A 25,888-nucleotide genomic window follows, 5' to 3' on the forward strand; every position below is an offset into this window, starting at 1 on the left:
CCCATAATTTTTTTAAGCATAATGTAGCTGTGTGTAGTAGTTGAGGCATTGAAATTAATTCGGCAACCACAAGCATAATATTCCTCTATTAGCCGATTTAATCATATCAGTGTGTGTCTGATTCACAGTCTATGATCATCTCCACCCTCACATTTGGCAGCATTTCTCTCCTTTCTGTCAAAGTCTGTGTGCATGAGAGAATTAAGAGATGTACATACTTACTCAAGCAATAATAATCAGCCACATGCGCTCGTACGCATCACACATATCACGTTATCATAAAAACGCTTGTACAATAGTGACATTAATACTGACTGACAATCAAAGTTAAATTCAGAGCTTTGTTGAGATTTATAAGCTTGTTCTTGAGTTGTAGAGGTGGGGTTTACTGAGGAAGAATCTTTGTATGATTTGCCAAACGAAAAGTGGTGAGCTGGTACGTCTGTGTTTGTGAGTTGGTGTGTGTGAATGTATCAAGTGAAGTTATGGGCAGCTGAGCAAAATAAACTGGCAATGCAATCCTTTAGCAGCTGCCTCATAGCAGACACAACAACAACACAGCCATTTACACAATTAAAATGTCTTATAGGGCTTCTTAAAAATAAATGTTAATATTATAAACGAATTTAACATTTCTTTAAAATAACACTGAACAATGCTGTAACTTTTAAACTGGTGCAACTGAAATGAACCCCTCTGGTGGTCATCGGTGTCATTTCAACAAAAAAGATTTTTTCTTGTTTTAATACGATTTTACCTGTTAATCTCACTTTAAATAAAAAACCTAAATTAACATTTCTTTAAAATAACACTGGACAGTGCTGTACCTGTTCAACGTAATACTGAAATTCACAACTGGCTGGCGCCCTCTGATAGTCATCGGTGTCATTTCAACAAAAACTGAGTCTGTTTTTATTATTATGTTTCCTGTTTCAACTCGACTTCGATCACAATTTGAAACTATTTTTTTTTTTTAGTCAAAAAACTTAAAATAAAAAATAGTAATATTTATTTAAAATAACATTGGACAGTGCTGTAAATTGTACTAGTGAAACAGAAATGAGCTACTGGCGCCCTCCGGTGGTCATCGTGATAATTTCAACAAAAATTAGTCTAATCCTTTTTCTTGTTTTAACTAGACTTGGATCCCAATTTGTATCTGTTAAATATTATTTTTTTGACAAAAAACCCAATTTAAATAAAAAAATAGTAATATTTATTTAATATAACATTGGACAGTGCTGTAATTGTACAACCGGTGAAACAGAAAATAACTACTGGCGCCCTCCGGTGGCCATCGTGATAATTACAACAAACATTAGGCTAATCCTTTTTTCTTGTTTAAACTCAACTTGGATCCCAATTTGTATCTGTAAAATATAATTTTTTAGACAACAAACCCAATTAAAATGCAAAAACGAAATTCATACTTTTTTAAAATAACATTGGACGGCACTGTAACCGTTCACAGGTGAAACAGAAATGAACGCCCTCCAGTGGTCATCGTGATAATTTCAACAAAATTAGTCTAATCCTTTTTTCTTGTTTAACTAAACTTAAACAACTCACTTAAAATAAAAAAATAGTAATATTTATTTAATTTAACATTGGACAGTGCTGTCATTGTAAAAACGGTAAAACAGAAATGAACTACTGGCGCCCTCCGGTGGCCATCGTGATAATTTCAACAAACATAAGTCTAATTCTTTTTTTCTTGTTTAAACTCGACTTGGATCCCAATTTGTAACTCTTAAATTTTATTTTTTAGACAACAAACACAATAAAAAAAAAAGAAATTCATACATCTTTAAAATAACACTGGACGGCACAGTAACGATTCAATGGGTGAAACAGAAATTAACCACTGGCGCCCTCCGGTGGTCATTTCAACAATGCTTTCAAATTTGTTTTTTCTTGTTTTAACTCGACTTGAAAAACTCACTTAAAATAAATAAAATAATATTTATTTAAAATAACATTGGACAGTGCTGTAATTGTACAACTGGTGAAATAGAAATGAACTACTGGCGCCCTCCGGTGGTCATCGTGATAATTTCAACAAACCAATGTTTTGTAGTAATTTTAAATGTAAGTAATGAAGATACTTACATAGTGTAAATACGTTAGAAATACATTAGATCAATGTAATTATAGAAATTGTGAGCATTGCTTTGCAATAATAAAATAAGATAAATAAATTCGTGTCAATTCTAATTTTGATTCTTTTGTTAATGTCATTTTTACTGTTATTTTCACAATAAATCCAGGTGTTATTCGTGTAGTTCATTCATTCAGACAGAATTTAGATATAAATAAACTTTTACTTTACAAATGTGTCCAACAAGGAAAATTCTAATGTGGCACTCAGCCCCTGTGCGCCCCCCGGAGGAAGACACCATACAGTAAATTCATCATGAACAGGATTTTAATCAATTTTAAATACTGATCATTTCAAAGTGCAGTGCAATACAGTTAGCGTTTCTTTCATTTAAAAAGATACCAAACTGGCTTTAATGGAGCAGAAATGTAATTCAAGAAGCTGGAAAAACTGTACGAGCTGCCACAATCAGGTCTCATAGTGGCTGTGCCGATGGCCACTGCATTTCTTCATCTTTCTGTTCCTTTTGCTCAGTCAGAGCATTGCATTAGCAGCACAAAGGTCTTGGATTCGACACCCACCATGGAACACATAAACAGCACTGATCAGAAGCTTGAATACACATTGCTTTGGTTAAAAGTATCTGTCAAATGTAAATGCATCTCCCCCATACCAAACACAACAACAATTTCTTGAATAATACAAAATACCACAAAAACGCTGCCCTCAAAAGTTCATGTAAGCACAAAAAATTATTTGTTCATCTCCATGTGCTTTAAAGTCTTTGATGATGCTCTTGGCCTTAGCACAGATGCCTGCATGTGCTGTTGGAGATCTGAATCTGATTCTCGAAATTCAGCAATTTCACTTTTTTCAACTACATTTGCTGTTGCTGCAGAATGTGGTGAGGTGAAATGGGTGCCGTGGCTTCCTGCAGATAGAGAGAAATTAAACACTTGCGTTTACAGAGCAGAATCTTATTATCAAAGATAATAATGCTGAGCCCACTTTCTTGGTGTTAAGAAAGATAGCTACAGAAAAAAAGCTAACATTATGACAATTTCTTTCCTTTCATAGGAGATGTTGAGACCTGAATAATCTGCAGCCATGGAAAAGTGCAGTTGTAACATTTGACATTTGTGTAGGTCAAACATATCAGTGCATCGATTTTGGTACAAATTATTGTATTTTCAGTCTCTCTGCATGAATGGTTTAAATGCTAATGGATATAAAGTCCATTTACTGCATAGGACAGGTAATAAAACTCTTTATGCATTACATCCCAACATTGCATACATTTTTTTTTTCTGTTTCTGATCAAGTGATAATCAAAGAGTTCATGTCACCACATATGTTTATTTAAAATCTATTATCTATTTACATTTACAGGTCGACAGTAATGTCAGACCCAACGTCTTATTCTAAAATTAATTGAATGTTCAATGTGTACATTTTTGTGGCATCTAGAGGTGAGGTTGCGAATTGCAACCAAGGGCTCAGTCCACTGCTTGCCCCTCACTTTCGAAGCACATAGAGACATTACAAGACAAATGCAGATATTAAATCTTTTAAAATTTTAAAGTAATAAATAAGGCTCATCACTAATCACAAAGACACAATATTTATAGTCCAATATGAAGAGACATATAACACTATATAAAAAAAAGATGGTTCGACAAATAAAAGTAAGTTATGGGTGCCTTTTTGAGTTAATTCAGTTAACAAATTTTTTTTTTCTAAATGTTCTAGCCACCAAGTAACTTTTTTAAGTTAAACCAACAAATCTTTTTTTTGCAAATATTCACACCAACTGTTTTAATAAGTCTATTCAGTGCTATTTTTCGTTTTTAATGCTGTCCATATATAAAGACAGATTTGTCTATTTCATGAATGCAATTGATTAAAATATTACTATTCAAATTCAGTCGAGTCCACAAAACTTAGTAGTTCAGTGGTTGAAAAGTCAGGCTGTGGATTTATCTGCTCTGCAATCTCATTTGCTTCCAGCTGTTCAACTGATTCCTCAATTGAACCCTGATCATCCAATCCAGTGGGCTTCTGGTCGATTGTAAACTGATCTTGCTCATAATAGTGCCTTAATTCATCTGGCTCATCATCTGTTGTGTCTTCATCATCGCTGTAGCAAAAGACAGAGAGCATGACTTTATATGGATTTCCATCATTATCGTCATCTTCATCAATTAGTAGTGCTGCCGGTTCCTCGGAAATGTCTGGAAAATAAATGTCTTCAAAGCTTTCCTTTTCTGCAGCATTTTCAGTCATAAGGGTATCTTGCAGTAGGGCAGGGGTGAAAATATCCACTTTGTTCTCCACATCATCCCCTGTGACCAGAAAGTGTCCTTCTTCATTTCTAGGCAAAGCCTCCTCTACTGTTCTTTGACCTTCCTCTCCCATGAAAGTGTCAGCTGCTTGGCCATTGGTTAAATCAGATGAGGTTATTATTGATGTGTTAATATCTGGAATCACCAGAATGGGTAGCATATCTTGCATTGTGGGTCTATCAGATTCTTTGTGGGTGTACGTTTTGGTTGCAGGTGGGGGCATTTCGTCTTTTTTGATGTACAGCCTGTGTTTTCCGGTTATACCATTAGAGTATTCGTGGTCGACAAATGCTTCATTGTGGTAGGCGGCGTCATCTATAAGTGGTATGGAATGTCCTGAATCAACCTGTTGACCACGAAGAAAGGGCACATAAGGTCTTCTTGAAAATTCCACAGTTGATGTCCATTGTTGATTAAAAAAAGTCATGTATTTCTTTAGCTGTGGGCTTTTGATGTCATATGGCGGATGTTATTAAAACAAAAAAAACTAACAGCTCTGTAAGCTAAGAAATTACTATGAATGGTCAATTGCAACTTTAAAATATTATCATTAAAACATGAAATAAAAATGTCTGGGTTATTTTTGACCCATAATGGGTAAACATTGGACAGAACACATGCTGGGTTAAAATAACCTAATGTTGGGTTGTTGTTATGCAACCATGGATTATAATAACACAATAGTTGGGTTAATACAACCCAGAATTGTTTTATATTTAACCTAGCAATGTGTTCTGTCCAATATTTACCCATTATGGGTCAAAAATAACCCAGCCCTTTTTGTGTATGTTATGGCAGTGGTTCCCAAACTTTATCCCTGCCACTGTGTAGGGTCCGTAACTAAAACAATACATTATACAAAGTATTTGTGTTGGTTGGAAGCCTTATTTTTCTTAATTTGATTAAATTAAATGATAAATTAACATATTTTATAAAATGCCATAAAACTGGGGACCCCTGCAACAACCAGATGGCCCCCAATTTGAGAACCACTGTGATATAGTAAACGTTTTATGTCAAATACTATTTTTACATCTTTTTTTTTACACTAAATAGATATTGACCCTTAACAGTCATCTTAATCATTTGGTTGTGGTCTTTTAAAATAATTTAGTGTCAATAAGAAAACCAACATGTTTTTTGTTGTCATGGCTCCATAAAAACAAGAAAAATACTTAATATACTAATAATAAATAAAATTTTCTTGGTGTGACCTACAAAGAGTTAAATCAACCTAGGAAATGTATAATTAACCATAGGTTAAACAACCAAGCATAGGTTAATTTAAACCCAACGGCTGGGTTTCACCTGTCTACAGCTGAACAACTATGAGGGCCAAACAAACCTTTTAAGCCACCTTTTCACTGCACACGACAAATGAAAGCCGATAAACCGGAAGTCATTCATTCCCCATATGGAGAGTCGCAAAAGGCCTGCGTAAGGTGCCGACCGTCTGCGCATACGTAATTTTCAGATCCGTTTTAACAGTTGGATCCATTAAAACTACACCACATGCGATACGCTGACTGGAAGTGATGTATTTCAGTCTATACCATTCAAAACAATGTGCCAGGTAAAATTCATTTAAAGGGATAGTTCGGCCAAAAATGATATTAAACCCATGATTTACTCACACCCAAGCTGTCCGAGTTGCATATGTCCATCGTTTTTCAGACAAACACATTTTTGGATATTTTAGAAAATGTTTTAGATCTTTCAGTTGATTTAATGTAATGTTACGACCTTCAAGTCCAAAAAAAGTGCGTCCATCCTTCACAAATTAAATCCAAACGGCTCCACGATGATAAACAAAGGCCTTCTGAGGGTACTCCGCACGATGTTGTTGTAGAAATATCCATATTTAAAACTTTATTAACAAAAATAGATACCTTCCGGTAGCGCCGCCATCTTAGACTCCTCTGTATTCAGGAGAGAGTATTAGCGTAGTGTACGCACTTTTCTTAGTGACGTTATGACAAATTCGGAGGGCGGGGGCACAGAGCAGCTGCAGAGTAGCCTCCGTAGGCTGCGTAAGCTCTCATCCTGAATGCGGACGCGACTAAGATGGCGGCGCTACCGGAAGGTATTTATTTTCGTTAATAAAGTTTTAAATATGGATATTTCTACAACAACACCGCATGGATTACCCTCAGAAGACCTTTGTTTATCATCCTGGAGCCATTGGATATAATTTGTGAAGGATGGACGCAATTTTTTTGGACTTGAAGGTCGTGGACTATGTTTGGACCCCGTAACGTTACATTTAATCAACTGAAAGATCTAAAACATTTTCTAAAATATCCGAAAATGTGTTTGTCTGAAAAATGATGGACATATGCAACTCGGACAGCTTGGGGGTGAGTAAATCATGGGTTTAATATCATTTTTGGCCAAACTATCCCTTTAATCCTTTTTGTTTTACTTTATCAGTCACAATTGTATCCATTAAAAAAAAACACTGATTACAGATAAGTAATACATTATTAATTTAATGCATACATTATTATTTTAATCTTGTTTCCATATGTTCTCTCCTAAAAATATTGTCAGCCATTTTTGTCATATAATCATAATTGTTTATTGTTTCATTCATTTGCATTCATTTATTTATTTGACTATGGTAAATATTAAAATGAAGCCTCTTGCACTGGAATGAGCTTCTCTCCCATGTTACGATTAAACTGAAACTTCATTACGACTCCCACTAGGGGGCGAACTCCGACAATCGTTTCTGAATGTCGTATGCAGTGTAAAGTCGGCTTTACAGTGACACACCTACACAACAATTACTGTACACTTTTAGAAAAAAGGTACAATTAGGTCCAAAAGTTGTCACTGTAGCAGTACCTTATTGGTACATATCTGCATATTGGTACATATTAGGACCTCTTTAAGAGGTACTGCTCCAGTGACAAATTTTGTACCTTTTTTTCTGAGAGTGTATCTACATGATACCAGACCGAATGCACAATGAAATTTTGCAAATCACCAAACACAGAGGATGTGCTCTGTATACTGACTGGCTTAAATGGTCCCTTTTTAACGAAGGTCTATCTATCACAATAACAACCCCATTTAAACCAGGCGTTATAGAGAGTAAATGACATTGGGTTCCTCAGTAAACACATCTCACCTTCAAGAGAGACACTGACAGGAGCACACGTCTAGCTACTGTATTTAAGTACTTACCTGTCGGAACCACTTTAAGCTCTACATAAGAGAATTAAACAGGAGCGTGAGGGGAAGATGAAAAGGCCAGCTGTCTCTCTAAATGTTTCCCAGTTTGTGTTATCTTCATTTATGTAGTGTTTCTAGTTTGTTATGCATTGTTTAAAGTGTTGCAAAGCATCCTTCAGTCAGAACCTGATTTGGAGGAATATGCTAAAAAATCGATGTAGGATTTAAAGGATTCTGCCAACAAACTGGTATTTCTGAATGGACTGAGGCCGGGATTAAGCAGATTTGAAGTGAAGGTATTCAAAGAACGTAAAATACATTCAAAGAGCATTCAAAGAGCTACTTATATGCTATAGGAGGTGTTGGGCTCTTTTAGTTGCTTTTTATTTCCCTTGGTACCTACAGTAGATATAATTAAGTAGCACTTACCACATTAGGATGCTTTCCGAGTGCTATGGCGCCCCTCTCTGCTGGATACTGTCTCTCTCTTCGCTTCTTGACCAACCAGAGGAAAATAAATAGTGTTGTTATAGCTACTATGAGAACAAGAGCAGCTATGCCCCCAGCCATCCCAGCATTCATGTCTCCAAACAGTCGTTCTTCTCCAAATGGATTTCTGGGAACTGTTACAGAGTTTAGAGAAGAAAAAGGTGACTTTCATCTGCTAACAACATTTACATTTACATTTATAAATATTTACCTAGATGTCCCCTCTGTAGAACTTCAATGTCCACTGAAGCATGGGCAGTCTCACCTGATTCTTCATCTGTTGCTATCACCTAAGACCGAAACGATGCTTTATCATTAGTAATGTCATTACAGAAGCCCTCATTTTGCTTTTTTATCTTATCTTGTAGAGATAATGTATGCATACATAGGCGCCAATTTCATTTTCTGCCAGTGGGTGTTAGGACTCTGCCATAATCTTGTTGGTAATTATATCTAGTTTTGTATGGCAGGGTTCTAACAGTACAATGTTTTGTGTGGGAGAACGTGGTTTTGGTATTGTCATATTATACCACGTTTTTCCCGTGTCTTGTGACTTTTCCCTGCTCCCTTGTATTCTCTTGTCATTGTGTGTTATTTTTCCCCGCTCCCTTGCATTTCCAGTCTTTGTTTTTATGTCTTGTTTAGTCTAGTGTTCTGTTCATGCATATATATATTTGTATGTATTTGTATATGTTTTTATATATATGTATATATATATAAATATGTTTATGGTTTTGTCTTGTTGGTACTGTGGTTGTCTTGTGTTTGTATGTGTTTTACAGGTTCACGTGTGCTTCCCTCACAGGTGTTCCTGTTCAGTGTGATTGCCTCCTCTCGTCTTCCTCACCTGTTGCTTGTTATCCTCTCGTCTGATCTGTGTATTTAATCCCTGTGTGTCTAGTGTGTCTTTGCAAGTTTGTTTGTCAATGTCAGTTTGTCAATCTCAGTACTGTGTATTTACTCGCCAGCTACTAGCTTTGCTAGTTTCTAGTCCTGTCTTGTTGTGTGCTATTGATACGTCTAGTTTGTTCATTTATTGTTTCCCTTATTCTGTGCTCTCTGCTGCCCAGGAATCATTCTCTAGATACTGTTTCGGTGATCGCTGACTGTTATAGAGACTGTTTTCTCCATCTGCCTGTTTAAGGACTGCAGTGCTATCTGCCAAGTGTCCACTGCTCTGCTCTCCTCCTCAGCTCCGACTGCCAGTTGGTTGGGCGCTGTCCAGCGTACCCATTCAGGGTCTGCAGCCGTGCTCCAGCTTGGCTGGTGTATTCACCGCGGCATTGGTTCATCTCACCCTGTCTCCCCTCAGAGGATCATTTACCCCGTCAGTAAGCAGTGGAACATTTTGTGGTGTTGTGGAATTTATTAACTGTTGTACTATACTCTCTCCCACCGTTCGTTTGTCTGGCCGGAGCCCGAACGTGTGTGGCTTGTCTCCCCAGTGTCTGTGTGTGCTCCTCGCCCTAGCCGTCTGCCTCGGAGTGGCCTTTGCGCCCAGACGTGCCATTGTCTGTTTACATTCATTATCTGTTAAATAAACATTTTCTGTTATCCGCACTGGGATCCATTTGCCTGTTTTCCCCCACCCTAACAGTGGGTGCTTGGCACAATGTCACACAACACTCAGGTTGCTTAGTAAAGGGGCGCAGTCACACTTTTCGTGAGTTTTTAGATGCAAAATATAAAGCGCCCCTTATTCAGCTAATTCATAAAAGCATTGTAGATATCACAACTTGCGAGATCCACCAATCAGAGAGGCTCCTGAATTTAAAAGCGTTTTAAAATAACATTTATTGAACATATCTCCCTGAGCACCCACGAGATCGGCGCCTATGTATAGATGCTCTTGCTTGTTTGTATATGGTACAGTTCTTGTGAATTCCTATAGTCATACACAACCATGTTGTCACCTCCAGGATGTGACGGTCAAAGGCTCTTAGCCGATCACTCTTGGCAATCACAATACCATCCTGAGTAATGTGATACAGTTTATATCTGCCTGTCATAGGATGAAGAGTGTAGTGAATTTTGGGGTTTATTCCCTGCAACACACCAAAACAAAAAACTGTGGGTGAAGGTTTGAGGATTTTTATCACTAAAGTTTGTAAGCATTTGTATTTCAAGGCTAAAACATTAACTTTAAGCACAAATTTTATTCATAAGTTCAGTTTTAAGATGAATTCATTGGCTATTATTCAGAAGAGTCCTTCAAAATGTCAAATGAATGTTGTCACTCTACATCTCTAAAGTCCCCGTCAATGGCCTGGACCACCAGCACTTGGTTCCCATATGTGGTGACGAGTGCCGCAGGACTGGAGTTCTCGATGAGAAACCCTTTGTAGATAGTTTGGTTGAAATAAGGAGGAAAGCGGTTCACAGATATCACGTGAACAAGCGCTGTTGTGACAGAATATTTTTTTGGGTCATTCACCTGCGCAACCTGTGAGAGATTGTGATGGTGAATATGTCAATATGTTCTCTACTGTCCACAGAATTGTATACAAATTTAGATTATTTAGATTATGAATAAAAAGAATATATAATGTAATAATATAATATAATTGTGTGTTAAACCAAGCATCATCTTTTCGTTCATAAAAATAAATATTGTTTAGACATACCATTATGCGCAATCTAAATGAAGGTGTCAGGAACCTGTTTTCTACTCTGTGCTTTAGTGTTATCTCTCCTGTTTCAGGGCCGATTGTAAACCTGCCATCATCATTACCTGTGAAACAACATTTAATAAACAGTAATACGGTACAATAACAATGTATTTTTAAAAGTTAAAGAAAGTTTAACCCATGCAAACCATTGTGTCAGGTGTCACAAAGTCGATGCAATATACAAATAAGTAAAGATGTCATGAGATACATTTATAAATGCCTTGTACTTAACTCACCTGACAGTATGCTGTAGACCAGAGGAGTCTGGATGTCTTTGTCTCCATCTTCAGCATGAATAGGAGCCGGTGAGAAATAAAGCACAATGTCCTAGAACATAAAGATCATGATAAAATTATTAAATGCCATGTTTCCTAAAAGATAACAACATTCAAATAACATTTAGGTTGCTTAGCCATGGCAGATGCTACAAGAGCACCCAAGCGCTTAGGAAAGAAGTAGGAAAGCGTTATAGTCACCCTTTCCGTGAGGTTTTAGATGCAAAATGTGAAGCTCCCCTTATTCAGCTTATTCATAAAAGAATTGTAGATATCACAACTTGCGAGATCCACCAATTAAAGAGGCTCCTGAATTTCAAAAGTGTTTTTAAATAAAATGTATTGAACATATCTGCCGTTTTTTCGTGCTTTGCCTTTTCGGTGGGTGCATAAAGCTCCTGAGCACCCACGGGTTCAAATAACCTTTAGCAATGAATGCTGTGCAGCGATGCAAATTGTAGTCCTTGAAATAATATTGTACAGAACATGCATATGAAAATAGTCAAACTGTAGCTAGATGGCACATGCTATAGGCACAATGGTTAAAATAAATAGTTAATAAAAGGCAACTAGTGCTATAATATTCCAGTTTTTAAATAATAGGTTGTCTAAAATTTAAGGGGGGTGTTTGTCTGTGTTGCTACTCAAACAGATAATGACTAAACAGGCAGCATTGTTCTATGGAGGTACCATTTATAGAAACTCAAGGTAATTAAAACGTCATAAATTATCTAAAAAAAATTCAAGCCAGCTTTAGACATTTGATCACATTTGGTCTCTAGCTGTCATTGGGGTAACCCTTTCAAATACACATTTGCAGCTAAAGAGTTCATATTAATACCTCTTAAGGTACATATTGGTACCAAATACAGACATCTGTACCTAAATGGTAGATATTAGAACCTTTTTGGGAACTGCCCCAGTGACAACTTGGGACCATTTTTGACCAATTTGTGAATACCATATTTAACAGCTAAACAAGTTACCTTCACACTGTTAATCTGACAAATGCAAAATTGTTTCTTTGAGCAGTGTTGTGGAAGAAATCTCACTTCATACCTCATCTGTTTCTGTGATGTTCACAGTGTAGACAGGATTGGTGCAGATGGTGTCATCTCCGCCTTCATAAACAGGGGAGCAAGGCAAAAACTGTGGGTACTGATCATCGCCATCCAGAACATTCACTGTAACGGTAGCTGTTGTGCTGTACTTTTCTTTGGTATTTGTTTCCTTATGACACATGTGAAAGAAACAGGAAAACCTACAATGAAATCTAGATTATTTTCAAGCACATGCTCTAAAAAAGTGGAGTCTTTGGAACCATGGTTGGGTAACACATGGACAACTATAGGTTGAAACAACACAGCATTTTTAGGAGCACATCACCATCTTGAGAGAATATATAATTGGTATATCAGTGTTTCACATACCACAGCAAATATGACCACCTGCAGATGAGATTTGGTTTCAAAGTCCAGTGGTTTGTCCAGGACTACCCTCCCACTGTTGGGCAGATCTATTCGGAAATAGCTGGCATCCGGCTGAAACACACAGAGGCAAGTTTATCTTGGACTGTGGAGAATAAAATTCAACTCAATTCAAGTCTATTTTCAAAGTAAAACATTCTGCATATGTATTACATAACTCATGCACAGGATATCCTAAAGAGCACCTATTATGCAAAATCTACTTTCACAAGGTATTTGCATCAAGGCACTTCCGAATCCAATGTTTGGTTTACTTCATGTCTTTTGAGATGCCTTCAATGACCACGTTTACATGCACACCAAAAATGCGATTATTTCCAATAATGCGAGTAAGGTCTTAATCGCAGTAAGATGTTTACATGACTGGAGCTAACCTCTTCACTCCGGTTTACATGCAGTTTTTATTTTCGGATTATTCACACAAAGTTCAATGCAGAGCACAAATGATGAACTCACATATATGGTCCACTGTTTTAATTTACTTACGTTAAATGACAAACACGTTGTTATAGATGTATTTCATCCGGTGCCGTGATGAAGATATAAATATGACAGTGCCTGTAAAGGGCGTTCACATGATATAAAAATATAGTTTTAAAAATCGTTTTATATTAAAGATAATAGCAGAGCTCACACAACAACTATAACGATAGCGATTTTGGCACATGATGAACGATAAACCATTGACAGCCAATCAAATCTATTTGAACTTGAAGTGCACGCGCACTTAAAATGCAGCAGAAAGCTCATTCATTGCTGAGATTTATAACATAAAATTACCTCAGGTATCCAGCGCTGATGCTGTGAAATTTTTCTACCACACTGACTACGCCAAAAGGTATGATATTATTACACAAACTACTACATTCATTCAGTTGAGGACATCTGCTGGTTTCCCGCTGTGTAAATGCAACAAGAACAGCATATGTACATATTCAGTGACATGTAAACAATTGCAAAAAAAGTTTTTATTACAAGAAATATCCAATATTAGGTAATGCCGTGCTCGTTTTATCGAATTAGCATGAAGTTATCATTATGATGTGGTCACTAATATATTTATCGTTATAATTATCGTTATAATGTCATTTAAAGGTTTTATACACTGCTGTCGTGTTATTTGAGCTGTTTCTGAATGAAGGCAGACTGCTGACAGCGAGTCGTGTTGGCAGAGTTCATGTAAAACTTCCTAATGTCAAGATTAAAACGAATTTGTGCTTAAGGTGCGTGACTAAAACACACGTGCACTTAATTAGTGCGGTATAAATGGATTAAAGCGTTTACATGGACGCATACTGTACTGCGATTATAAACGGCGTACGCCACCTCTTTTAATGCGACTTTACTTATTGCGATTATGAGCTTAATCGCATTATTTTTATCGAATTATTGCGTTTACATGAGGTAAAGTATAATCGCAGTATTGACAAAATCCCATTATAATCGCATTATTAGGGTGCATGTAAACGCGGTGATTGTCTTGTCCAACAATTCTTTGTGCGGGTGTGCGCAGGGAATGTGATTGGTCAAGCCTGGTTGAGTAAAAAAAAAAAATGGCGGCCAAGGAAGTGGCTGGAGCACAACTTTTGTTTAAATAAGGTTATATTTCCACTTTTTATACTTTTTTCTTGCATATTTAGCGAGAAATTAGTATTGTAGTTTTAAATTACCTCTGGGCTGTTGAATGCTTGATTGTGATTGGTTGAGAAATGATCTATAGGTATGCATTATTTTTTGAGAAATGCTTACCTGACCTGTCAAATACCCACCACTGTCTGTGGTAACCATGATATAAGCAGAATAAATGCCCCTGGTCCATGAGTTAATTTTGGAGTTTAAATATCTTCCTTACACAATTTAATGGACCTTCAACGGACCCCGGTTGCAACAGACATTGCTCTGCTGATTATTTTAAGACATTTGACAGGTTAGGTGTGCATTTTCCAAAAAAAATCTAAAACCATGGAACATTTCTTAAGCAATCAGAATAAAGCATTCAACAGGCCCATGCATGGTATAAATGAGAAAAAAAATTCACCCTGCCGTGTAACCACCCTGGGTGTGCATTAGTTTTGAATAATTCAACAGCCCATTGTCAATTATTTCTAACATATGGGATAGGTTAACACAAAAGCACTTTTTATTTTTAAATTTCAAACAGAATTCCATTATGTTGCCTATGAATGCATTTCCCGGAGCTGCCTGCATGCCACCAAAGTCTTTGCCTCATGAAGTTGCTTGCCATAGTTTTCAGACGCAGCCATTGACAACCTCAAAACCAATATTTTTGCCATTGCAGCTGCTATTTAGCTTTTTGTTATTGTGTCACTATTATCAGAAGGTCACTCACTAAAGATTTATCCGTCATATAAGTGATTGTGTCTTCATCCCCATCTTTGGCTTTGACTGTAAACGCCATGGAGTTAACAGCCATCAACTGCAGAAAGAGAATCAAAATTTAAGAATCAGGCTCAAATGAAAATGTACTGATTTAATAGCTTTTGGACACATTCGTAGAGAGAAAAAAATCAGAAAGAGAAGAAAATGCATTCTTTGTATGGTGTAAAGTCTGTTAAATCAACAAAGATGCTTTTTTACCTCACTTATGTATCGTGGTTGAATTGTGTCCTCTAGGAAATATGGCATGTTGTCATTTTCATCCAGAATTTCCACTATGATTCTGTATTGACTCTTGGAAACAAAATCGGCAATAATTTAAATGTATATACTGTCACTCTGGGTAAGTGTATAAGTATAATTTGTCAGGAACTCAAGAAAACAGAGAAGATCCCAATGCAGTAAACAGAAGGTTTTATTTAAATAATAATGTGGGTAAACAGACAATAGCGCGTCTGGGCATAAAGCCACACCAGGGCAGACGGCTGAGGCGGGGAGCACACACAAGCACCAGGGAAGAGAGCCACACACGTTCGGGCTCCGGCCAGACAGCGAACGGTGGGAGAGAGTATATGTGGGGGCCAACCACAAAAGGCCAGATGACAGTCCGACTACAGGCACTCGAGGCAGATGGAAGAGGAGATCCTGTGGCGGGCAGAGAGAGAGCGTTAGTGGTGCTGAAGGGAGAAGCCGTGCAGCTTCAGTGCTGAAGGACCCTCCTACTGGACAGCGGCAATGCCGCGGCGAGTGTGCGCTGCTGTAAGCACAAAAGGCAGTCAATAAAACAGGCAGGCAGTTAAGCAGGCAGAAGGAGAGTGGTCCGTATTTGGTGAGTGAGAAACAGTCTCTGAGAGCCGTCGAGTAATCAGAGTCCACAGAAAAACTCCCGGGTAGCAGAGAGCACAGACTGGGGTAGGAGAGATAATTCCACAACAAGAAACAGACACAAAACACGACTAGGAACTAGCGTAGCTAGAAATGGCAAGAACATACACTGTGACAGACTAGTATAAAGACAAAGTGACAGGCGAGTATCTCAACAAACTATGACAAACGAACTTGCCAGGAACAAACAAACACACAGGGCTTAAATACACAGACATGATGACGGGAAAACAAGCAACAGGTGAGGAAGACGAGAGGAGGCAATCAAACTGAACAGGAACACCTGTGAGGGAAGCACAAGTGAACCTGTAAAACACATACAAACACAAGACAACCACAGTACCCACAAGACAAAACCATAAATATATTTATATATATAAATATATACAAATATATAAAAACATATACACACATACATACAATATACACATATATACATATAACATCCATACATCCATACATATATATATATATATATATATATATATACACATACATACACATACATACATCCACATGCACATATACATACATGAAAACAGAACACCAGACTAAACAAGACCTAAAAGACAAAGACTGGAAAATACAAGGGAGCGGGGCAAAATAACACACAATGACAAGAGAATACAAGGGAGCAGGGAAAAGTCACAAGACACGGGAAAAACGTGGTCTAATATGACAATACCAAAACCACGTTCTCCCACACATAACATTGTACTGTTAGAACCCTGCCATACAAAACTAGATATAATTACCAACAAGATTATGGCAGAGTCCTAACAGGACCCTCCCCTCAAGGGACGCCCCCAGGCGGCCCTCAAGGAGAGACACAGGACAAGACAGATTGGACACTGGACAACATCCACGAAAACATGACAAACACTAACAAGGGAAGACAAGACAGAACAACTAGAGGATTCGGGTGGGACAACAAGAACAACAAACAAGGGAGGGGGGGGCGGGGGAACAACAGCGTTCACAGGAGGAGGGATGGGAATGGGTACAGGACGAGACCTCTGACCCCGGGGAGTAGCTGAGGGTTGGGTGCGTGGAGGCCGGGCAGGCCTAACAGGGTTCCGTGGGGAGGAAACAGCTTGGGGCAAGGCAGGAACAACTAGGTCAGGGTTTACAGGCTGAGGGGAAACAGGAAACATGACAGGGGGCGCTGTGGCCGGCAGCGGAGACAACTCAGGAACAGTCACAGGAGCCGCTGCAGACGGCAGCGGAGACGAGGCAGGGACAATGACAGGAGGTGCAGCGGGTGACTGCAGAGACGAGGCAGGGACAATGACAGGAGGTGCAGCGGGTGACTGCAGAGACGATACAGAGTCTATGACAGGGGGTGCAGCGGACGGCTGCAGAGATGAGACAGGGACCTTGACAGAGGAGGCTGCGGACGGCAGCGGAGACAAGACAGGGACAGTGGCAGGGGCCGCTGCGGACGGCAGCGGAGACGGGACAGAGACAAAGGCTGCTGCGGTTGGCTGCGCAGACGTCAGGGGCTGCAGCGGAGGCTGCGCAGACGTCAGGGGCTGCAGCGGAGGCTGCGCAGACGTCAGGGGCTGCAGCGGAGGCTGCGCAGACGTCAGGGGCTGCAGCGGAGGCTGCGCAGACGTCAGGGGCTGCAGCGGAGGCTGCGCAGACGTCAGGGGCTGCAGCGGAGGCTGCGCAGACGTCAGGGGCTGCAGCGGAGGCTGCGCAGACGTCAGGGGCTGCAGCGGAGGCTGCGCAGACGGCAGGGGCTGCAGCGGAGGCTGCGCAGACGGCAGGGGCTGCAGCGGAGCAGACAGAGGCTGCTGCTTCTCAGAGAACTGAGGGGTGGCAGCTGGTTGAAGAGCGGAGGAGTCCTTCTTCCTCTTCTTCCTCCGTCCGGAGACCGGTAATGCAGGATGGAGATCGGGTGCGGGCGTAGGCTCCGGCGCTGGAGAGATGAGAGTCGACCTCCCCAACCTGATCGCCCCGGTCTGAATGCCCCTTCCCCGTATCGCCAGACGACTACCCCGAAGGCTGGCTGGCGGGGCGGAGCTTATGGAGTTTGATGTGGTGGGTGCTGAGCTCTCCAGGACCATCCTCCCGACAACGCGGCCCTCTGGGACAGGTGACAGAGGTCTGGACTTGGGTTCGGGCCTGTTCATGACGTAGCTCACCATGTCAACGAAGTCTAAGGGCTTGAGCAACTCCACCTCACTGGATTTGAGAGGCTCATCGAGACAGGCATAGAAGATGACCTTTAGCTCGTTCCCGCTAAGACCGGCAAGACGAGCCTCCTCCAAGAACTTGGAGGCGAAGGACCGGATCTCTGCTCCTCTCTGCCGCATGCCAAAGAGTAAACGGGCATGGTGGTTACGGTGGGCAGTGAAGGCCGAATCCTCCTCCTGGGCAGTAGTGGAGAGCTGAGCGGTCGCTGAACAGCCAGATTCTGTATCTGCGGGATCCATTTATGGCAAGTTCGTTCTGTCAGGAACTCAAGAAAACAGAGAAGATCCCAATGCAGTAAACAGAAGGTTTTATTTAAATAATAATGTGGGTAAACAGACAATAGCGCGTCTGGGCATAAAGCCACACCAGGGCAGACGGCTGAGGCGGGGAGCACACACAAGCACCAGGGAAGAGAGCCACACACGTTCGGGCTCCGGCCAGACAGCGAACGGTGGGAGAGAGTATATGTGGGGGCCAACCACAAAAGGCCAGATGACAGTCCGACTACAGGCACTCGAGGCAGATGGAAGAGGAGATCCTGTGGCGGGCAGAGAGAGAGCGTTAGTGGTGCTGAAGGGAGAAGCCGTGCAGCTTCAGTGCTGAAGGACCCTCCTACTGGACAGCGGCAATGCCGCGGCGAGTGTGCGCTGCTGTAAGCACAAAAGGCAGTCAATAAAACAGGCAGGCAGTTAAGCAGGCAGAAGGAGAGTGGTCCGTATTTGGTGAGTGAGAAACAGTCTCTGAGAGCCGTCGAGTAATCAGAGTCCACAGAAAAACTCCCGGGTAGCAGAGAGCACAGACTGGGGTAGGAGAGATAATTCCACAACAAGAAACAGACACAAAACACGACTAGGAACTAGCGTAGCTAGAAATGGCAAGAACATACACTGTGACAGACTAGTATAAAGACAAAGTGACAGGCGAGTATCTCAACAAACTATGACAAACGAACTTGCCAGGAACAAACAAACACACAGGGCTTAAATACACAGACATGATGACGGGAAAACAAGCAACAGGTGAGGAAGACGAGAGGAGGCAATCAAACTGAACAGGAACACCTGTGAGGGAAGCACAAGTGAACCTGTAAAACACATACAAACACAAGACAACCACAGTACCCACAAGACAAAACCATAAATATATTTATATATATAAATATATACAAATATATAAAAACATATACACACATACATACAATATACACATATATACATATAACATCCATACATCCATACATATATATATATATATATATATATATATATACACATACATACACATATATACACACACATACAAATACACATACATACACATACATACATCCACATGCACATATACATACATGAAAACAGAACACCAGACTAAACAAGACCTAAAAGACAAAGACTGGAAAATACAAGGGAGCGGGGCAAAATAACACACAATGACAAGAGAATACAAGGGAGCAGGGAAAAGTCACAAGACACGGGAAAAACGTGGTCTAATATGACAATACCAAAACCACGTTCTCCCACACATAACATTGTACTGTTAGAACCCTGCCATACAAAACTAGATATAATTACCAACAAGATTATGGCAGAGTCCTAACATAATTCATATAGTGTTCTGAAGAGGCAGGTCAGTAATTGTGTTACAGTTGTATTATTGTATATCATTCATGTTTATTGAATGTACCCGTATAACTTTATCTTCATAACATGTCAAAGCAGCTATCAGGACTGATCCCAGGACCTGTAGACACATCAATGTTTATAGAGTACAGTTCATTGACTGTTGAATGAAAGTAGACATAAATTTACAATACATGCAATTTATCTAAATCTTTTTTTAACAAACACTATTATGGCTTATTACACGGCTCTCTGGAATGCTTGATTCTGATTGGTCAGTTGAGACATTTGCAGGTTCGTTCTTTTCAAATAATAACCGCTCCAAAGTAATAACGCATAGCCGGTACTACTTGTACGAGTAAAATCGCTCCGCGCCAATAAAGATCAATAAAGATTACTGTTTGGCGCCATCTTGTGACAAACACTGGACAACCACGACAAGACACAGACGGAACTTGACAAAATAGAGCATGACAGCTACGAAGCCAACACACAAAAAAATACAGAATGGGCATTAAAACTTCTCAAAGACTGGCTAAAAGAGAAAAAATGGAGACAGACAAGTATGAAGCAGAGGATCTTAATAAGGTATTACGATCATTTTATGGATCTGTGCAATATTCGCGGAAGGATAAACATGTTAATTTAAAACAAATATGCCAATAAAATGTTTCAAATTCATATTCATGTTCGTTTTTTTCATATGTGACAAGTAGCCATGGAATAAGCGGGATAATGTAGAGGCAGCTGGTAGTTATCGGGAAATAAGCCCCTTCAGTGTGATACAAGACCCTCCGCTTCGCGTCGGGTCCTGATCACAATGTCGGCTTATTTCCCGATAACTACCGGCTGCCTCTACATTATCCCTTACTTAAAAAGCCTCCTAATGTGTTGGCTGGTTTAAAAACTACTAAAGCTTTAATGTCTGTTTGGCCTCTCTCCACATGCAAACATCCACCACACTTGTTTGAATCACCTCTCGATCCAAGGTCTTTGAAAGTGATGAGTTCAGTCTGATCGTGCGACCTTCGAGGTAAAACCAATCAGCATCCTGTCCCGTGACACACAGACGAATGCTATTGGTTCCCGGGTCTCCGTTGATACTGAGGTTGGCTATGAATTCTCCATTGGGGCTGTTCTCTCTAACCGTGCTGAATATATCCCGGCCACCGAGACATAAACTGGCTGCTGGTCAGAAAAGTATATCAGTACAAGACCAATCATAAATTCTTAAATCAGAGATTGTATGGATAACTACAGTATTAGTATGGCTGCCTCAGCCAACCAAACAAAGCAGAAGACTCCGTGCCAGATCTGCACCGGATCTGCGCCAAAGTCAGCAGCTCTGGTGCGATCCAGTGCAGATCTGGCCAGAGGGTCATTTGCTGTCTGGGATTGCTTTAAAGGAAGAATAAATACTGTACAAAAAAATTCATTCAGTGTTCATTTCATATTCACACAGATCCATAAACATTTCTGGCACATATTTTAACAGTTTCTCACAGTCTCACTACATCACACACCACTGATTTATAGTCACGAGATATCACTTGTAATAGATCTTCATTTTTGAAAGGTGTTTACCTTTTGCGTTGTGACAGACTATGTTCAGTGCCATCTGGCAAACAAACAATTTCAATGGTGTCAACATTGTCGATATTCCCCCGGGCTTTCGTATCCACGTCCCAGCTGCAAAAAGAAATGCCAAGCCCTGACGGTAAATCACTTCAAAGGACTTAAAGTACTTTCATGTCTTGTCATAAACTAAATCTTGTCTTATTCAAATCTAAAGGTCAATTTAATCAGAAGATCACAATATTGAGTCACACCAGCATCTGTCGCTGTGTGATGATGATGATGATGACATAAATCACAGTTATTTATTCATAAGAAAGTTTAATACACAAAATGACTAGAAGCTCACACTAGTTTGTTTACCCCTGTTTATGGTTGCTCACACTTGGCCTTTCCTAGTACCTAAAACTATAAATGTGTCTTCATCCTCTGTTGAGCCACGAGCCTGGCAGTGATTTGATTACGTGACCATCGCGTTGCTCTTTTGATCTTCAACCTTGCAACCTTACTCAAACATCCCCTCACTACATAGAGCTTTGTCAAATCCTCACATAATACCTGCAAAGCTGCCTAAGACCTGCATTTTCCTACAAAGTTGTGCTGCCCGCATGGACGGAATTAAATTTAACAATTTTTAGTCATTCATTTTATCGGTAACACTTGAGAATACTGATCCATTGTTAATGAATAACTACACAGGAACAAATGAGTAATGCAATATTAACAATCTAGTAACTACTGTTAACTAACATGAAACTGATTAAGTAATAGCACACAGATGAGTGTGGTAGTTCACTATTAACTAATCAATAACTACTATTTTTTCATACTTCCCAGAAAACTACCGAGAAGTTTCATAATTCATGCAAAACTAAACAATAACTTATATAGGATAAATGAATCAATTCTCAGTTTTGTTTTGTGTTCAATTAAAGGTGCAATGTGTGATTTTTGGAAAGACCGCTTGACAGAAATGCAATGTAATATACATAACTATATTATCAGCGGTGTATAAAAATCTTACATTATGAACTGTATTGTTTATATTACCTTAGAATGAGCTGTTTTTATATACATGCACAGTGGGTCCCCTTACATGGAAGTAACCTTTCGCACAGCCATGTCTTTACAGTAGTCAAATACGGACACACTGTTGCTATGTAGAGCACATTTTGTCACTACGTTGTCTCAGACGATAACATTAGGGTTGTCCTGTGACAGCTACCAGAGATTCACTATGCATTTCGAAAGGGAGCGGTGAGCTGTGAACTGGGCCGTTGGTTGCAATTCACAATCTCACTGCTAGATGCCGCTAAAAATCTACACAGCGGACCTTTAAAGGGGTGGTTCAATGGTATTTCAAGCATTCTGATTTATTAACACAGTTATAGAGTTGTTTTCTCATGCTGAACGTATAGGCAAAGTGTCAAAAAAGCAGTTGGGCGTGTTACAGAGTATTTCTGTGCTGAATGCACTTCGCCAGGGTTCGTACAAGTTTCGAAAAGTTTTTTTCGAATACAGGTCCAGCTGACGTTTCAGGGGTTCTCTATACGTATCACTTCTTTATATGGGCCCTTCCCCCGGAAAACCCCGCCCACCCGTCAATCACCGGGAGACGCTAGAACTTGCAAACATCTTATCACACGACACAGCTTTGTTTAATTTCAAAACTCAACAATATGGCACGAAAGAAGAAGTGTGTTTTTGGATATAAGGAGAAGAAAGTCAGCCTTATGAAAACAATGGATATAGTTTATTATCCGGGGTAGCAGCGGAGTTTTGTGTGTGTGTTTGATGCGCTGGATTTTCCCAACCGGGTCATGAGTTGCACGCGGTAAGTAAGACTTCTGTCTTATGTTGGAAATAGGCGTGTACATATTATATAAATGACACGAACATGTAGTGAATCATAAGTTAAACAGTGTTGTATAGTGTTACATGACTCGTACTCGCTCCTCCTGCGGTAGTAACTCCTCCTTCTTTATTTTTTCGTACGTTATCGGAAAGATTTGTTAAAGCCAATCATTCTTTTATAAATCTGATTAAACTAAAGACTCTTCGGAGATATAAAGGATGTAATACTACTCTATAGGTACTCCAGATTAACATCAGAAATGCAGAAACAGCATGTGTTACGTGAGCTTTAAAATAATTTTAGTTGAATGCTCAGTTATAGAAATATTGTACGAGTTTATACCACTAGGGGCGCCATAACTAATGTCTTTTCTGGGTAAGATTATGAATGACAGTCCTTCTAAGGCTGGTTAATGTCAAAACACCCTGTGACCCCATAAGGTGGAGGGTAATCTTATTCTGATCTTTTCAGGTAAGTGCAGCAGACTAAATTGACCAAAGTCAAAATAACAGCTGAGCTGACAGGACAGATACCACAACAGACGTTGACCTCGCTGTGCATGACTCTATTAGGGATTGTGGTATCTTTAAGCATCATTCTGTATGCCAGTATTTATTTTTAAAATGCTGCATTTTATACTGTACAGTATAAAATAAGTGTAATACAACTAGAAAGATAAAATAGAGATGGATGGATATATAAAGACCTCAAATGCTATATTGAGTAAAAGTAATAGCTTGCTTTAGCAAACATTATTAATATTTTGTTCTTCGTGTACTGTAAGTGCTGTACTGTTGGCTCATCTGCAAAAAGTAAAATTTTAAATTTAAGTTAATTTAACTTAAAAATATTAGTTGACACAACGTTTACATTTTAACTTTTTTGAGTCTACTATTATTTTAAAGTTAAATAAACTCAAAATTGTAAGGCAACCAATTAACTCACTTTTGAAGTTAAATGAAGTTAAACCAACAAATCTTTTCTTACAGTGTGTTTGTATGGCCTGATCTGAGTACTGTAACTAATGAGTCATGATTTCTTAGAAACAGCTTGGTTAAAATATGCCACAAAACTTCTTTGGCCAACAACTCATTAATGATTCTGTTATTATATTCAGTGTAGATGACTGTCCATAAACTCTAAGAGATTAGGGATTAAATCGAGTAAATAGGCAAAACAGGAAGTAGGTCTCTGCCACAGTTGAGATTATGGGATTACAACACAGTATGGTTTAATATTCTTGGCGCGCACCATATTTGAGTCTGCATGTGTACAGATGAGTGCAAACAAAGCCACTTCAGATTCAGCAATGTCGCTATGTTATGTTATGTTGTTTTGATTTGTTTAGTCTAATATCACTCTAAAGATCTGTTTTCTGCAGATACTAAATTGTGATTGTCAGTGCACTTTAAGAGATATTATATTAAGAGATTTCTGAGGGTAAATAAGTGAAGTCCTATATTCAAGAGGAGAGAAACAATAAACACAATCCAGCTTGTAAAAAATATTATATAAGAATAAGTGAAAAGACATCCAATGACCTCATTGAAGTCACAATATATTTCTTTTAATGTCATTATACGATCAAGCTTTATCAATGCTTTGTAAATCAGATGGATTTTTCTAATAAGGTCCTTGAACATTGAACTGCTGGTCCATATTGTTTATCTCTGCTGAGTGGTATTAAAATACCTATCATGAAGAAGTTGGTATTCAATATTTACTGTAACCCTAAAACCTCTCTGAATTGAATGGTTTACAAAATGCAAACATCCTCAGCATTCTATGAAACTATAGTCACAACTTTTTGCATAGCAAGAAAGCAACAGTTGTCAATTGTAAACACATTCACACACACACAATCTCTCTCAGTGATTCTCTCACCGTTGCTCAGCGGGAAATATCCTTTGTTTTTCACATCCTGCTGTCACCTCCTGTTTCGGCCTGTCCTGTTCTTTGCCACATCTCTCTCCCGTGTGATGGGCAGATACCTGCGCCACACAGGACAGTGGGTAGCCACGACCCACAATGTCAAAGATTTGTCTGGCTAGTTAAGTCAGGGCTGGTGAAAGAGGGCGAGAGAAAGTGAGAGAGAAAGCAGCATGTGTTTAGCAAGAATTAAGAGCTTTCACACACAGCCGAGTGAGGGCTTACTGAGCATTTCCAGGACAGGATAAAAGAGTAGAGAGAGAGAGAGAGAGAGAGAGAGAGAGAGAGAGAGAGAGAGAGAGAGAGAGAGAGAGAGAGAGAGAGAGAGAGAGAGAGAGAGAGGTTAAATCTTTTACCCTTATTTCTACATTTTATTTTGTTACTTTTGTTATAGTATATAAAATAAAAAATATTTAAAAAACATGCATTTTTAAAAAATGTGTGTTGCCTTTAAATTACTAAAAACAATTGCAATTGTTTAACAATGTTAACAGTACAAGTGTAAAAGATCAACACCCTTAAACATATTTTGTTAAGTGTTTAACTTTCATTTAAATTTTTAGTTGAATCAACTCAGATTTACAAGTCATGTCAACTGACTATTATTTATCTTGACAAGAGATGAGTTTCTACGACTTATAAAATGAAGTTGACTTCTTTCAACTATATTTTATAAGTTATAACAACTCATCTCTAGTCAAGATAATAGTAATGAGGAATAGTAAGTTAAATTGAAATTTTAAGGCAGCAAATAATTTTTAGAGAGTGATTTCCTAAAAAATAAATACAAAGTTAAAAATGGGCTTAAAAATACACTGTAAAAACATATTGTGAAATTCACAGTAATTAACTGGCAGCAATTGACAAGTAACTTACTTTAGAAAAAGCACAG

General features: G+C 39.1%; 1 protein-coding gene across 1 annotated transcript; it reads right to left on the bottom strand.

The window, feature by feature from the left end:
• Window positions 1-2,341: 2,341 nt before the first annotated feature.
• On the bottom strand, window positions 2,342-25,181 carry cdhr5-rs (cadherin-related family member 5, related sequence). The gene is made up of 15 exons (XM_065268546.2): window positions 24,952-25,181; window positions 21,222-21,326; window positions 20,614-20,822; window positions 19,702-19,758; window positions 15,136-15,228; window positions 14,888-14,974; window positions 12,481-12,591; window positions 12,110-12,280; window positions 11,012-11,102; window positions 10,731-10,837; window positions 10,349-10,549; window positions 10,020-10,151; window positions 8,318-8,396; window positions 8,047-8,240; window positions 2,342-3,029 (listed from the first exon to the last, which is right to left on the bottom strand). The coding sequence occupies exons 2-15, from the start codon at window positions 21,286-21,288 to the stop codon at window positions 2,976-2,978; spliced, it is 1,653 nt and encodes a 550-aa protein (XP_065124618.1). The 5' UTR covers window positions 21,289-21,326; window positions 24,952-25,181; the 3' UTR covers window positions 2,342-2,975.
• Between the last annotated feature and the right edge of the window lie 707 nt (window positions 25,182-25,888).

The sequence above is a fragment of the Paramisgurnus dabryanus genome, chromosome 1, assembly GCF_030506205.2.
Source record: "Paramisgurnus dabryanus chromosome 1, PD_genome_1.1, whole genome shotgun sequence".
Lineage (NCBI taxonomy): Eukaryota > Metazoa > Chordata > Actinopteri > Cypriniformes > Cobitidae > Paramisgurnus > Paramisgurnus dabryanus.